Source organism: Varanus komodoensis, unplaced genomic scaffold, assembly GCF_004798865.1.
Source record: "Varanus komodoensis strain SLA01 unplaced genomic scaffold, ASM479886v1 scaffold27, whole genome shotgun sequence".
NCBI lineage: Eukaryota > Metazoa > Chordata > Lepidosauria > Squamata > Varanidae > Varanus > Varanus komodoensis.
In genome coordinates this window covers 9,737,341-9,753,045 of record NW_025335701.1, presented here as the reverse complement: position 1 = coordinate 9,753,045, position 15,705 = coordinate 9,737,341, and the positions used below count along the sequence as shown (strand labels likewise).

Genomic DNA, 15,705 nt, shown 5'->3' with positions numbered 1-15,705 from the left:
GGTATTAGCAGAGAAGTCGGCAGCCGCTGTCATTAAATACACACAAACAAGTTTCTAGGTCTTGTGGTTGTGGAGATCCATCCTCCCTTCAGCTCTGTGTGCCAGCTGCAAGGTCTGAATCAGGATCCTTTCCTAGACACACCTACAGATGATGGGAATTGATCTGCATTATACCGTAGCACCGAGCTGTGCGCCTAAGGGCAGTGGCTCTTCCTAGGTCCCTTCCAGACTAACTTCTGCGCAGGCGGCTGGGTTTCTCTGGCTGAATGGTGACTTAATGGGGAACTGGCCACCACCACCCCTTCTATCATAAACTGCCAGAAGTTACCAGCACTGGGACTTCACCAGAGAGCGGCAGAGTTTCCCCCAGCGATCCCCTTCCCTCAGCCTGCCTCCCGCAAGGCCCGAAGGCATGAGTGAGCACTGCCCTGCCCTCCACTCGTGCTGGACGGCAATGATGCAAAACTGCAACTAATCCCCTGCCATAAAGCCCTTCCTTGCCAGACCTCCTCAAAGAGCCTTTGCAGTTCTTTCTGAGTCCACCGAGCTCCTGCCTCGCCCTTCCGTCTGTTTGAGCTCACTTTTGTCCTTTATGCTTCCTCCCTTAACCAGATACAATCCGTATCTCCTTCAACCATCTGGATGCAGGGAACTGTATCTATTAAGAGGCCTCAATAAATAAAAGAAATCAACAGACCGTCCTGACCTAGCAGCATCCACTGGGAGCACAGGGGGGCCTGGTGATGGCCGTGCCAGAGTGCTGCTGCTGGGGAACGCAGGCCGGACGAGGGGATGGAGGCCACGGGGTTCTCGCCACCTCGTGCATCCGGGAGCAGAGAGCACCGCTGGGGAGTTCAAGAACTGGCCAGGGCTGGCCAAGCGCAGCTTGTGCATAGAAGGCATGTCAGTGCTGGTGCCTGGAGCACATGCTCACCTACCATGCGGTGCATCGACTAAGCTGCAGCCGGCCACGGGATGTGGCTGCCAGCAAAGCTACTGCTGCACCGGGCTGCATTAATGGAACACATCGGTTGCAGATAATGCAAGGCGTTGCTCTCCCCTGTTCAGCACCGGCTCGGCCTCATTTGGAATCCTGTGTCCAGTTCCGGGCAGCACTTCAAGAAAGATGCAGGCAGCAACAACGAGGATCCAGGGACTGGAAACCCAGCCCTGTGGGAGATCGGGGCATGTTGAGCCTGAGGAGAGAGGCCTGAGGGGAGACAGGACCACCCGCTTCAAGTGCCTGCAAGGCTGTCAGAGGGGAAGGGCAAGATCCCCTCCCGTTCAGCCCAGGGTGCAGGGCACGGAACAATGGGCTCAGGTTGCAGGGAGCCAGATAGCAGGGGAAACTTCCTGACTGTCAGAGCTGCACAGCAATGCAACCAGCGGCCTGGGGAGGTGGTGGGCTCCCCCACCCTGGGGGCATTCAAGAGGGGGCTTGGCAACCCTCTGTCAGAGATGCCTTAACCTGCAGAGGGTTGGACTCCATGGCCTTCCAGGCCCCTTCCAGCTCTACTCTTCTCTGATGCTATCCTTCTAGGAGCGACCCAATGACCTGGGCTGGCCAGTGTGAATGAGAGGAGGGATGAATGACGAGCGAGACTGGAGCTCTTGCCATGCATCACGGGAAGAGGTCTCTGCGATGAAGATCGGGCAGACTGATCCTGCGTGGACTGGCTACCATTATCCCAAGCGGGCATGATAGGTCACCAAGAGGCGAAGGCAAGGACCCGAAAAGCCCTTCATCAGGGACAGCTGGCAAACACAGAACAAACACTCCTTTCGCCCACAGAAAACAAACATGGCCAGGTAGCAGAGGGCGATAACGCGACAGCGAACGTCATCAAGAACATCATCAAGAGCAATCGAGCACCCATCAAGTAATCATCTTGATTATTAATGCATTTGTGGGTGCGTTGCCTTGGACACGGTCCTCGGCACCAGTGGTCCAGCCCATAGCTAGCAGTCCAGCTCTGGCTTTGATTCTCTAGTAGATTCTTCCCGCTTTCTTTTCCTCAAGGGCTGATTGGCTCCTTCGTTGCTATGGGGAACACATAAGTGCATCCCAAAACTCGCACAAGGAAGGCATCTTATCTGAGCGGAAGCCTGGTCTGAAGGCAACTACCAGAAGGGCTGATTCGTCAAGGAGGAGCAGAAAGAACCAGACACAACAAATCCAGCCCAGGCTACCTGCAGGAGGTAAACCACAGAGGGAAGGGATACGCTTCCCTTACTCATGCACACCTTTGCTCTGAACACCAGGCCCTCCTCCCTGCCTTCTCTGGAACAGATCATTTTCAAAAAATGCATCATGCCCTGGCTTGCCAGCCCTGCATCTCACTCGGGAGAAGAGCTAAAACCCGTGTCTTTATTTCAGGTGCCCATTTCAACTTCTGCAGGACAGCATCGTCCTCCAGTATCTTGAACTACAATCCCCAGTATCCTCCCTCCCAGCCAGCCACAGGGCCATGCGTTCTCTGCCTGCACATTACACTTTGCAGATTCCTTTGCTTAATGCGTCGGTTCAAAGCAATTCACATTGGAAAATGGATCTTTTGTTCTGGTCTAGGCCTTTAATTTGCCCTCTCCCTGCAAAGATTCTTGAACCTGATGGTGTAAATTGGTGTCCGGCAACAGCAGAGGGTTGGACCCAGTGGCCTTCATGGCCCCTTCCAACTCTACCTTTCTGTGATTCTATAAATCAGACACAAAGAGCGTACATATGACTTAAAACAAGTGATGTCCACATTCACCAAGCAGTTCCCTGTCAACACCACCAACCCAGGGCACAAAAGGTTATAGATTCTGCACAAGATTCCTGGAATTGCAGTTGCAGGAAATGGAGCACAGACTAGGAAATTTGCACAAAGCCTCCAGCAGAATTCTGGACCAAGAACCACCCCCACCCCACTGCTTTCACCTCGACATTTGGTTCCCCGACCTACGCAGTGGCTAAAGAAACAGAGAGCACCGCACCCTTGACACCCGCGCAAGGTTTTTTCTTCTTTCCTGAACACTGCAGCAAGTGGGATCGTTTGACGCAAGGATGCGCCCGCCTGGCCAGGGACCCAAAGCCTCTGTGGGCAAGAGGGGAACTCAGCAACCTCCCAGTCCTTTTCTCCTGCATACATGGAGCTACAAAACACGCCCTGCATGTTGCCCAGTGTTCGTGCACCTGCCTTGTGCATGGATGAACTCCAGAAACAAGATGCCGCCATCAGAGACTCGCGTTCTAAAGTTGCACTCAGGACAGCTTTGAAAAAGGGGATCTCCCTCGAGCAAAACTTGGGGGACAAAATGGGAGAGGCATTTGCCAGCATCAAGGATCCAAAAGCAGAGAGAGTAAACAGGGACGGTGGGGCTGCATCCCTCACCCCACATTCCCGCACACACTCTTCTGCAGCAACAGCCACGCGTCTGCACCTGGTCAGCGAGTCGTTTTGCAGGACCCAGCGAGCAAAGACTCCCTTTGGGCTGTGCAGTGCAGTGGGCCTCTTCCCAACACTTCTTCTGGCAACTTCTGCTCCCCAGAAGCTGAAAGACGCCAAGCTGCGAACGAGCTTTTCCACTGACATCCCAGGACCAGCGCGAGAGGAGAAAAAGAGAAGAGAAAACGCGCCGGCACTTACGGCTGCGGATTCCTGCTGGGTCGCCTGGGCTGCAAACCGGGCCACGTGGTTAATGATGGGGGAGAAGTTGGTTGGTCCGTAGAAGCGTATGTGAGGCAGGCAGGTGGAGTAGGCCTGGGCGATGCCATCCACACCTTTGGAGCAGTGGAGGAAAGATGCACGGTGAGTTCTGCAGCTTCTTGACGGGACATCAGTCCCCAAGAGCCTGCCTTCCTTTTCCCAAGGCAAGCTATTTTGATTCATCAGCATTGCATTCCCAGAACTTCACCCCTAAAAATGCCCTGCGTTTGTTTAATTTTTCCTTTCATAGCCTTGCCACTCCAAGCCCTCCTCTTGCTTTGGTCCCCTCTGCAGCTGGAACTTAAGTTGGTAAGGTCCTTGGAGCAGAGATTTTTTTTTAAATATATATTCCATTTCTTCATTCATATCCTGGTTTCCCACTTAAAAAGGTGCCTTAAGTCAGCTTAGAACAGAGTAAACATTACGAACGAAATAGGGATTAAAAGACAACAATGAAAGGAACAAACCACACTAAGCCAATTGAAACCTCTTCAGCAACCGACTTGCTTGTATGTTTTTGATGTTGCTTTGCAAACACTCATGGAGCTCTATTTTTATTATGTTTTGATTCTGCTACAGTGTGTATCAATAACTGGATGATACAGAAGGAGAAGGCATGGCTAGTGGCAGAGAATCTGCTTTGCAAGCAGAAAGATCAAGGTTTGATCCTCAGCAAGATCCAAGCAGGGCTGCAAAAATGCCCTTGGCAAGCCAGGCTGCCAATTAGCGTGGCCAGCATTAGGCCAGGTGGACTAAGGGTGCAGAAGAGCAGCTTCTCCCATCCCCAGGGCAGAATTTCGTTCTCTTAGTAAATACTCTACACTTAGAACACTGAGAAAACACAGTGAGCTCAGGCTGCATGAAGATTGGAACGTTTTCTCCCAACCCCACAATCTCAATCCAGTCTCCTGTTGCAGACTTTACTTCCCTAAAAGGCATGAGATCCTTCACATGCCTAGTTCTGGTCCAAAGAAGATGCCAGGTTAGCTATGAGAAGGAGAAATGGCAGTAGGAGAACTCATCCAGATGAGTGCAGAAGAAATACAGAAGACAAACACGGGAGAGGGAGAAGAAAAAGACACAGTGTTCTGTTTGGATCTATTTAAATGCCTACCTGAACTGGCAAGCGATAAAACCATCTAGTGACTCTGTTAAGTTTTCATCCCTAGGTGTCCAATTACACTTGTCTACAAGGAGAAAGTCTCAGAAATGAAAGTAGCTACATTTTACCAGAATTGGGTCACTAATAAAGGAAAATTAAGTCCTGAGTATTAATTGGCTCCAGTTTCCAAGATGCAGCTTCAGGTCAAAATTGCATCAAAATAATTCAAAATTACAAGGGGGATGTGTGATTATGCTCCATAACTTTTCTGCAAAATGTGATGTAGCAATGAGAATGGTGCCACACCAACTATTCCAAATTTAGTTCACTCTGTGAAATCAGAAGTGGTCCAGGACGAGCATATAGTGGGGTGAAGTTTGGGTCCACTGACATCAACAGCCCTCGATCAGCTGCATCCTGCTCCTCATCTTTATCATCATCTGAGTCTAGAGAGTAGGATTCTGGTGGATCTGGAATTGGCAAGTCCTCACCATGGGGTACAGGACGCAGTGTGGATGGAATGTTTGGACATTCCATGGCCCACCTCTTCTTTCTTGAAACACAGAAACAGAGTGGGTCAGAAGGGGCCTCCCGGGCCATCTAGTCTGACCCCCGGCTCCAGCTGGCTCTACTCACGACATGCCCACTGTGTGCATGTCCAGCCTGTCCTTGAACACCCTCCCCGATGGGGCCTCAACCACCTCCCGGGGAAGCCCAGTCTTTACACAAAAACAGACTGTCATTTTGGACATTTGGCCCTAACCGGCACTGGCATCTAACGACTAATCACTTTTCCAAAACTGAATTTGGCCCTGAGGTGGAAAGAGGTTCAGTCCTCAGTTCTGTAGGATTGCAGCTTAAATTGCATACACTTGCAATCCTAGGCAAGTTCAGGCAGAAAAGGGGGTCTTCCACTCCCGGCATGCCCCTTTCTTGCAGTAATCTCGCCATCCCTAAGGCCCTTCTCTTTCTCCATCAGCTGCAAGGGTGAATAAGAGGGTCTGCGTCTTCCTGAGTGGCCGGAAACCCCTGGGATCTTGCTCATGTGTTTACTTACCAAGACAAAAAGGGTTGGTAGGGTTGAAGTTAATGGCAAACTCATGAGAAACCTAGAAAGGGAAAATAAAGAAAAAGCAGGGGTTGAATTTAATCCTCTTGCAAACTGCTCCTGAAGCAGGCCTGGCACCAGACTTTCCAGGCAAGTCTTTCGTTGCTCCCCCCACATTCTGCTTGCATGACAGATCTGGCACTTATTTAATATCAGGGGTGTGGCAGTGAACATGAAAAAGTAGGCCCTCATCCTGACTCGCCTGCAAGAAATGTTCAAAACTCCCAGCACCTGCACTGATCCAAGCCGAAGCAACCCTTGTAGCGGCCTTCACCTGCCGGGAGTGGGTCTTCGACAGCAACGGCCAAGCCATTTTGCCCTCTCCTGTCCTCAATTCGCCCAGCCCAGCCCAGCCCAGCCCGCTTCGATCTGCACAACTGGGACCCTCTTTCAGGCTGGTTGAAGCCCTGGACAAGATCACTCTGTGAGGGTCCAGGACAGGCTCTCACATCAAACACGGGCCTCCTTGTCTCAGAATCCCCTATTTTTAGAAAACATTTGAAATGGTTTTCAAGAAAGCTGGTGGGAAGGGAGCAGCAAAGAAAAGGGGTGTTGACGAGGAATCAGGAACTGGCCAGGCGGATGCAACTTGGCTTCCAACAGATAGGAGATGCCTCCACTTCTGAAATGAAGCATCAGGGCGTTGAACCTCTTTTAGGTGGGGGAACAAATTCCGTTTTGGAGGTGGACTCAGATGCTGCATTTCAGTGTGGGTGGTCCCACAGCAAGAGGGGTGGAGCCTAACGTACTACCCCATCTGGCCAGCCAGGTTTCACCCACCGTCTGAGTTCCAACACTCCTTCTTTGCATGGATGGATTCTGATCTAAGGGTTGTCGTGGTCTTTCCCTCCAACCAGCTCAGAGAAATCTTCTAGACGTTTTCCGTATGGCGTGGTTTGCATTTCAAGATGTTCTCTGACATTTTGAACATGACTCTTTGCGTGCCGAGGATCTTATTCATATACACTCTCTGAAAGCTTTCTGCAGTGCCATGGCAACGAGGACATCAAGAGAACAAAGCACAATGATTTATACGTCTCTTATCTTTCATGATCAACCCCGTTTCTATTCGGGTCTCCCATTCCGAAGAGCCTCATTTGGGCTTCGTTACAGGCCACCCTTTGGACATGCAGGTGGCCAGTCGTGGGGTTATGGATGTAGCAAAGATGAAGATCAAACATGAAGGAAGGGGACTAAAACCGGCCAATTCTGTTTAAAAATAACCAGCATGGGGCACTGAAAATTTTATGAAGTCCAATCCTGAAATTTGAAAAAAAATACATCGAAAGGCACTGCACCATCCTAAACATGTTTACAGAAAAAGTCCCCTGGCCCGAGGACCTGGCTGGGGACTGTCAGGAGCAGATTGACTTTTTGCTGTCTAAAAATGCATAGCAGCGAGCCCCAGTCTGCTGAGGATTGTGAGAAATATTTGCCTCAGAAGCCTTGCCACCGTGCAAGACTCCTGCACCAACCCGAATGATAGGCTGCCTTGCAAACATTTATCCAAAATAGTTATTTGCATTTCCACATTTTCCTCATGAGCTGCACAGCTCTCCTAAGCAATGATTTTCATAAAGAAGAAACAGAACTTCACATGATGTTCCTGTCTGATCGTTTATATTTATTAAATTTCTACCCCGCTCATAACCTGGGCTTACTCTCTGGGCAACTTACAGAAATTTAAAACAACAGCAACACACAGTGGAACAATAGTAATAAATCTAGCATAAATGCTTGCCACAAGAGAATAACAACACAAGAAAAACCCACAGCAGTCACGATTCAAAATAAGCCAGGGCCAGTAGCACTAAAATACAATAAATGCCGTATTTCAAAATTCTCCAAAAGTTACTTGAACTATTGGGCTAATAGAAAGGGCTTTACCTGGCACCGAGTAGCGAAGGTGCCAGGCGAACCTCTCTGGGGAGGTGATTCCGGAGTTGGCACCACCACTAGGAAGGCCCTTCTTCTTGCAGCACCCTCCTTACTTCCTCCAGAGCAGGCTTCCTGAGGAGGAGCTCAGGTGACAATTTTAGGGGCCAGGCTGGCATTTACGGGAACAGGCGCTTCCTTAGAAAACCTGACCGGACCCCAAGCCGGTCAGGGCTCTAGACATTAATGTTCACATTTTGAACGTAGGACCTTTGAACCATTTGGGTTCTGACAAAGGCTTTCCAGCAGAAGTGTTCCATCATTTAACGCTGATTTAATTTTTTGATATTTTTCGGTAAGCCATCATGAGATTTTTAATAAATGGCAGTATAATTAAAGAATAAACAAAGGGCTGTGAGCTGACTGAATCTCTTACTGACTCAGGAGCCTGCCATGGGAAAGATGAAAATTCCCCAGCTAAACTCAAGACAGATGCATCAGATGGGGGGGGGGAGGTACTTGATTAGCTGTACTCTTGTATGTGTCCAGTTTATCATGCAAGTAACCAAACACAAAACTGCATGAGAAGTCAAACTATACACTTGTGGAAGAGAAGCAGATGTTATCCTGTTGGGGTATCTAAGGAAAATATGCCTAAGAAAAGCTGACGAGATACAAGTGAATTTATTTCTTCCCGAATCGTAGCTGGGGACAGCGGGAGGAAATAGCTACTTGGTTGTGAAATTCCATTCAGTGGGTCGGACTCACCCAAAAGCCGGACCGATACAAGACCAGGTAAGCCTGAGAGGCAAAACACAGGAACTTCAGCACGAAGCACCGGTCTCCCAAGGATGTGACATTTGTCCTCGGGGGAAAGATCCCTCCCATTGTCTCTTCTGCTCCATTCGCCCCCCCCCCCCCGCTCAGGAACACTTTCATCTTTAAATCCTAGAAAAGTAGGGTTGGAAGGGGCCAAAGGGCCACCGGGCCCAGCCCCCCGCTCAGGGCAGGACTTCAACCATCCCTCTCGGACGCTGCCCAGTTGCGCCTTGAATGCCTCAGTGTGGGAGAGCCCGCCACCTCCCGAGGCCATGGGTTCCACTGCTGTAACGCTCCAACAGCCAGGAAGCCCTTCCTGAGGTCCAGCTGGAACCCGGCTTCCTGCAACTTGAGCCCGTGATTCCGTGTCCTGCACTTGGGGATGATGGAGAAGAGGCCTTGTCCTTCCTCTCTGTGGCAGCCTTTCAAGTAATTATAGCGTGCTATCAGCTCTTCCCTCAGTCCTCTTTTCTCGAGCACTTTAAAAGGTTTGTTTTATGAGCCATTTCACAGTTCAAACAGGGCTCCCGAAGCAGCCTATCATTCCAGACCCCCACCCTCCAAGTCCTTCCGTGCAGAAGAATTCCTAAGCTAAGATAAAGAAGAGCTTCTTGTTTTTCTACCTGCTCCTGACAGATATCCAGCCATCACCTTTCTCTAAAAGAGAAAAACCAAGAGTTTATCCCTGTTTCTATGTCAGCTAATCTCTAGCAATGCATCAGAGACACCAGGAAAAGATCATGCAGTTGTCTGGCTGAAGATTAAGTCAGATAGACAGAGCATTAACTGTCTTTCTCTGGCAAATCTATAGAAAGAGAGATACAGACAGACAGATGGGGCATAGAAAGTGAATCATTAAGCCCTTCTAAAAAGATAAGCTGGTTACTTGTCTGACTAATAGGTTTCAATTGGCCATGGCCACGGTTCATAGAGGTACTGTGCTTTTGGGGCAGCCACAAATGAATTGCCCCAAAAGAGGAAATGCAAACGAGGAAAAGTTTGCATGTGCTAGTTTGGGTGCATAGGGCAAATTTGGAATACTTCTTACAATTACAACAGAAATACTGTGCACACGACCACAGCAGGGAAGGTGGCAACCAGCTGCCCCATGAACCGGCCTGTTTGGGCTGTGATTTGTGCGCCAAGTGTGGTTCAGAGGATTCTTGGTGCTTAAACTGGGATTGGACAGGACAGCCTTGGGATAAAGGGCTTTCCCCTGTAAAAGAGAGGACTGTCCCACACCCTCCATGCAAAGTGAGGATTCTGTCCCACCGAGCACAATCCCATGTGCCACAGTGGCTGGTGCAGCGAGAGAGCTTTCGGGTAGCCCAGCCTTAGCCTGTTTGTTTGTTTTCATCCTCACCAATTAATCAGGTGGCAAATACTGGTTAGATCGGAGCGATTATTCCTTCTCAATGCTGAAATGGGCAGCTCTCTTGAGCAGAGAGGTGCCCACCTGCCGTAACCCCAGATCACCACTTTTAACGTATCTGGGCAGGAAAAAACCACACCTCCTAATTCAAAGGCTCAGAAACAAGCAGCTGCCATCCACTTGACTCCCCTCGCTTTGTTTTAAACCCCATTAAAATGCCAGCCTTTGATATTCCGAGCCTCTGAAAAAGCAAATTGGACACTTTTGAGATGGAAAGATGTTTACTGAATGGATTGGACAGGAGGATAATGACAGGCAGACACAACATCGGATACTTCAGGAGGGGATGAGTCACTCCCAGGCCTGAACCTGTATGGATCAGAACCAGTGGTTCCATTCACAACACAACGATCTGGCATCTTTGCTACACTGGAGCAGGAGAATCAATGCCCGCGGATTTCTACTGGGCCTCCTGGCCGTTGGGCAGCAGCCAAGAGTAAAAGAGGGTCCCTCAACCAGGACACAGAAGGCACTTCGGCCTGCCCCGGGGGGAGCGAATGTCCTGGCTCGGCTGAAGGAATCCAGTTCCCCTGAGCGGCTGGCGCTCCAGGGGTGGGCAATGCCAAGGGGACCCCTACGCTAGGAGACCTGGGGAGTCGGACTCCTCAGGCAGAACAGCCATGGGCGTATCCCCTGGAAGGAGTTGAATTTCACCTCTGGCTGAAGCTTGGGTGGACTCCTAGTCCCCTTCCCCAAGCTGGTGGCCTTCAGAGGCCCCTGGACCACAACTCCCAGAATTCTGCGGGGCCAGGGACTGTACACTACACCTCTCCATTGGGAACACAGGTGCGATCCACTCTTGGCTGTCAGAACCTTTTAGCTTTGATCTCCTAGTAGAGTCAGCTTCCTGTTCATGCCATTTGAGACCAAAACAAGTAGAAATCACTGAAATGCGCACTCCATCCGTGCTACGGGCATGAAAAAGTAGACCGCAACGGACCACGTTTACCTTCCAGTCTGGGGGCAACTGGGCACCAAATCCCAAGGCAGGAAACATTTTATCTCTACAAAAGGATCAGAAGAAAAAATGTTGAGAAAACAGGGGACACAGTCAATGCTGACCTCTTCCCTTCTCCTTGCCAGTGCAAAACCCAAGGACTCAGCCATGAAAAGAAACCTTCTGCCGCCCAAGTAAATGCTGAAAGTTCAAGAGAGATGCGGAGAACATCTTATTCCGCTAGGTTCAAAGGACATGGATTAGGTCTCCTTCTGCACTGGAGTCCCTACCATTTCCCAAGCAGGGCTCCCATATTTTACATAGTTCTCTCTCTTAAATACCAGATCCAGCATTTCAATGCCTGTCTGTTTCCAAAGCCCATGAGGAATGCACAAGCTGTTGCTTGACCGGCCCATTTTTCTTAACGTTTTGTTTTAAATTATGTATTTTATTCTTTCTATCTTCTTTGCCTTTTTACCTGATATATCAAGTAAAGCATGTATTTGTCATATTTAAAACGTTTCAATACCATCCGCTTCAAAATAGTCTCAGGACGGTCTTACAATAAAACAAGCATCATTTCTATACAATAAAACCCCAATTAAAATAACAATCTAAAACTTAAAATACTGGGAAAATAAAAGGGTTTTGGCCTGACACCAAAAAGAATACAGTGTTGGTACCAGATGAACCTCTCTGGGGAGTGTATTCCATAACCAGGGTGCCACCACAGAGAAGGCCCTTCTCTGGGTAGCCACCCTCCTAGTCTCCCAAAGAAGGACCTCCGCCTCAGATCTCAAGGGGCAGGAGGGCACATGGGGAGAAGCTGCTCCTTCAGGTACCCCAGACCCAAGCTGTTTAGGGCTTTATAGGTCATGACCAGCACCTTATATTGGGCTTGGACTTCAACTGGTAGCCAGTGTAGCTGATAGAGGACCAGCATTATACGTGAAAACCAGCCAGTCCCCGTTCACATCCTGGCTGCTCTATTCTGAACCAACTGAAGTACCTGGACTGTCTTCAAGGGCAGCCCCATGTAGAGCACATTACAGTAGGAGTGCCTCCTTCCCCATGTGCTGGCCCCCTCCCTTGAGATCAGAGGCAGAGGTAGGAAATTTGAAGGAAATTAGGAGCATAGCTACCTGGAGAAGGGCTTTTTGGTGGTGGCACCCCAACTTTGAAACATGCTCCCCAGAGAGGTTTGCCTGGCACCATCGCTTCATTCTATTCAGCTTCAGGCGAAAACCTTTTAATTTTCATAACATTTTCATATTTAATTGGTTTTATCTTTGATTTTATCATTAATGGTCGGATGCAGTGTGTTGTCTGTCTGTTTTCTGTTTATTCTTTGTAAGCCGTCCAAAGACTGTGGCAATGAATGGCATCTAAAGACAACACACAAACTAGTTTGTTTATAGCCCAGCAGTGTAATATACCACAGGTGAGGATTGGGATATAAACGTTACAAAAGGCCACAAAATATGGTATTTGATTGCCGGTCAACCGGTCAGGTGGCCTGGACAATCCCTTTGGGGCTGGTGAGCAAGGGGAGACGTGGTCTTCAGACCTTTTCTTGATGACAGCCAGACGGCCCACCCCCACGCCCTTTTTTGAGTTTCGGAAGACGGGAGGCGCACGGGGCTCGGAAGTATTGCTAGGAAAAGAGCACGGCAGACGGCTGCAGGCCTGAGCTGTCCTCCACACGGCACGCCAGGGCAGAGTCTCACACCGCAAGACGTTCCCGGGGGCCTCCGGGAAGCAGCACTCACGTGTCGTAGTCCTGGATGATCTGTCCCACTGCCCAGATAGCTGAGAGGTACTCGTTTGTCCCCATGGGGTTGATATAGTGCAGCGAGGTGGGGTCCCGAGGGTTCCCATTGGAGGCCGTGAAGTCAATGCCAACCTGCAGCGCAAGATCCAGACTCGTTAGAAACCATGCCCTGCAGCAGCTCCATGGATTATCGGCCAGCTTCCAAACAAATCTAATAAAAAAAAAATTCTGACCAGGCAGTTTTTCCTGGAAAAATCCTTAAACAAAACAAAACAAAACCTGGAATACTGATTCTGATGCAAACAAAAATGCCAATTTTCTCCTGCTGCCACCTCCTTTCCTAAACTTGAGCCCTCCAGATGCCTGGAATTGTTCACCATCCTTCTCTAAAAACGAGCTTGCAGTGGTTGGCGGGGGGGCAGCCTAAAATAATAGGCTTTTCCAACAAAGAAGGTTCACATTTTACTGCTGAAAAATGTTAATAAGAAAAAGTTTTAACAACGGAATGGATATACACACAGAAAATATTTTTTTAAATGTAACAAAATAACCAGGGATAATTGTTCCCATGCAACCTAACCAGGTTACTTTCCTGCTTCATCCAAGGGGCATCTTACGTGCGCAAGTCCAGCACTCTCTCAGCAAGGTCTCCGGTCCCAGCTGTTCAGCCCCTTTCCGGAATTCTTTCCTCCCTTGTCTCTCCCCATCCTCCCCCACCCCATTCAGTCGCAGTTTCTATTTCCTGGCTTCCACTGAGCTTTCTGCAAACTTAGAACTTCCTGAACAGCTTGCCTCTAACAATCTAATTTGCCGTCCAGGCTGAAACTGGCCAGAGTGTGCACGCATGTACCCAACTCCACTGTGTCCCGAAACCAAGGAATATAAAAATGGGGACAGCTCTGTTTGAGAGAGAGATCTAGCGGTGCTCGAAAGGGAAGGGAGGCTGGCAGCCATGCAACACGGCTTCCGCAAAAACAGGTCCTGCCAGACAAACCTTGTGGAATCTAGGACAAGGTTTCGAGGTGGCTAGATGGAGGGGATGCCGTGGATGTGGTATACCTGGATTTCAGCAAGGCCTTTGACAACATGCCCCATGGTATCCTGGTGGAGAAACTGAGGAATTTTGGGATACACCAAAGCACTGTCCAGTGGATTAGGGCATGGGTGACTGGCCGAAAGCAGAGGGTAACCATTAGTGGGGAATCATCGGGATGGCGGCCAGTGACAAGCAGGGTCCCCCAGGGCTCTTCCTGACAGTCAGGACCCCGAGGGTGTGGAATAGGCTTCCACAAGAGGTCGTTGAGGCCCCATCAGTGAGGGTGTTCACAGATAGGCTGGACATGCAGATGGTGGGCATGTTGTGAGCGGAGCTGGCTGGAGCCGGGGGTTAGACTAGATGGCCAGGGAGACCCGTTCTGACTTGCTCTGTTTCTATGTTTCTATGTTTTCACCATGGATCCTGCCACCTCCATCACCCACCCAGCTTCTATTGCCTTCCTAGCATTTCATTTTAGCCTGCAAGCTCTGTGATTTTAGCCTGCAAGCTCAGAGATCTCCCGGCTTCCTCTTTCTCCCGCATCCTGCACAGTGATGGAGCTGTAGCAACAATAAAGGGTCCCGGGCTCACCTTGTCCAAGGCTAAGCAATTGCTGCCTGCTTAGACAGTACAGAGTCATTGCAGAATGCCAATACTTGCTAACTCCGCTGCAAGAGAAACCACACAGCTCTTTCGTTGCACAAGTTTTGGACAGACACTTCCAGCTTTCAGCACTCCTTTATCTGCTGTCCAAATAAATTATTTCCTGTGTTTGTGCCAGCAAACCTTTATGCAATAGTTCAGGTGCACATATAGCACATTTGCACTCGCTGTTTCTATAGCAACACTTCCTCCCTTCCCCTTTTTGCCTCTTGGACCAAAACAACAAATAAAAACATAACTTCGGCATTTTTGTACAGACTACCCCTCCCCAAACTCTCGCCTGCTACTTTCTAATGAAGATGCCCAGGGCAAAGTGTGGGGGATGCTTATGTGAAGCAGACAGGATGAAAAGCTGTGGCGGGTCCCCACTGAAAGAGGAATCTCACCAACAGAACAGTGCAAAAAGGCAGCACATGCAAGCAGAGTGCCAGCAACCTTCACAAGGAATAAACAGAGGAGTTTTCACTGAGGTTACTCCAAAAGAATCCAGCCGCGAGACATTAAGGGAGTTGCTCTGCTCTGGAAGGGACTCAGACCATCTCCGTGAGTCAAGCAAGCACAGTCAGAGGTGTCCAAAGGCACTTAGTCTCTCCTTCCAAGCATTTGCTCTCCCCTGCCCCGGGCATTTCGCAGGAGAGATGCGGATGCTGCATGGGATGCAAATATTTCTTTACGTACCGCGTTTTCCCATCGCCAAAGCTCTCTGAGTGATGCTTTTTACTTTTTTGTGTCCAACACTGAATTGATTTGCCTCACTGACCTCAAGAATCTTTCCGTAGCTTTACTCCCCCATATTTTAATCGTAAGGATTAATACTCTGTGTCCAATATTATTTTCCTGTTTCCTCGCAAATGTTGCTTCCTGTTGTTTCTGATCTTTTGTTACTAAAATCTGGAACTAAAATTTTCCCTTCTCTGTTTATAAGGGAGAAAATGTCTGCAACTTCTCCCTCATGTCTTGGGCCACACCTGCTTGTGTGAGCAACCAGCCAGTTTAATTGGGTCATAATTCAAAATTAGCTCAAGGAATCGGGTTACCAAGGAATTATGTGTAACATGGCTGCAGTGGCCCCAAATGAACGTAGTCTCAGAAGGAAACTGATCCACTGTGGAAGGAAAGGCATCAAGCAGTGCAGAGTTCTTCAGACGAATTGACTGGGCCAGTCGAATTACAGTGCTGCTCTTCTTACCTGGCTGATGTCACCATCCTATTGCACTTGGCATCTTGTAAGGCCTGACAGGTGGTGGCCCCCTATGAAACTGGAAATGCTTGC

The 15,705-nt window shown here is 49.3% G+C and overlaps 1 protein-coding gene across 1 annotated transcript in view; it reads right to left on the bottom strand.

Moving 5' to 3' along the window:
* The window catches only part of CPNE2 (copine 2), a 95,544-nt gene that overhangs the window by 8,120 nt on the left and 71,719 nt on the right, over positions 1-15,705 (bottom strand). Inside the window, exons 11-14 of the mRNA XM_044434043.1 lie at positions 12,732-12,865; positions 10,975-11,029; positions 5,849-5,900; positions 3,630-3,763 (exon numbers count right to left, since the gene is read on the bottom strand). Of these exons, the coding sequence (XP_044289978.1) occupies positions 3,630-3,763; positions 5,849-5,900; positions 10,975-11,029; positions 12,732-12,865 (375 nt within the window). The remainder of the gene's footprint in view (positions 1-3,629; positions 3,764-5,848; positions 5,901-10,974; positions 11,030-12,731; positions 12,866-15,705) is intronic.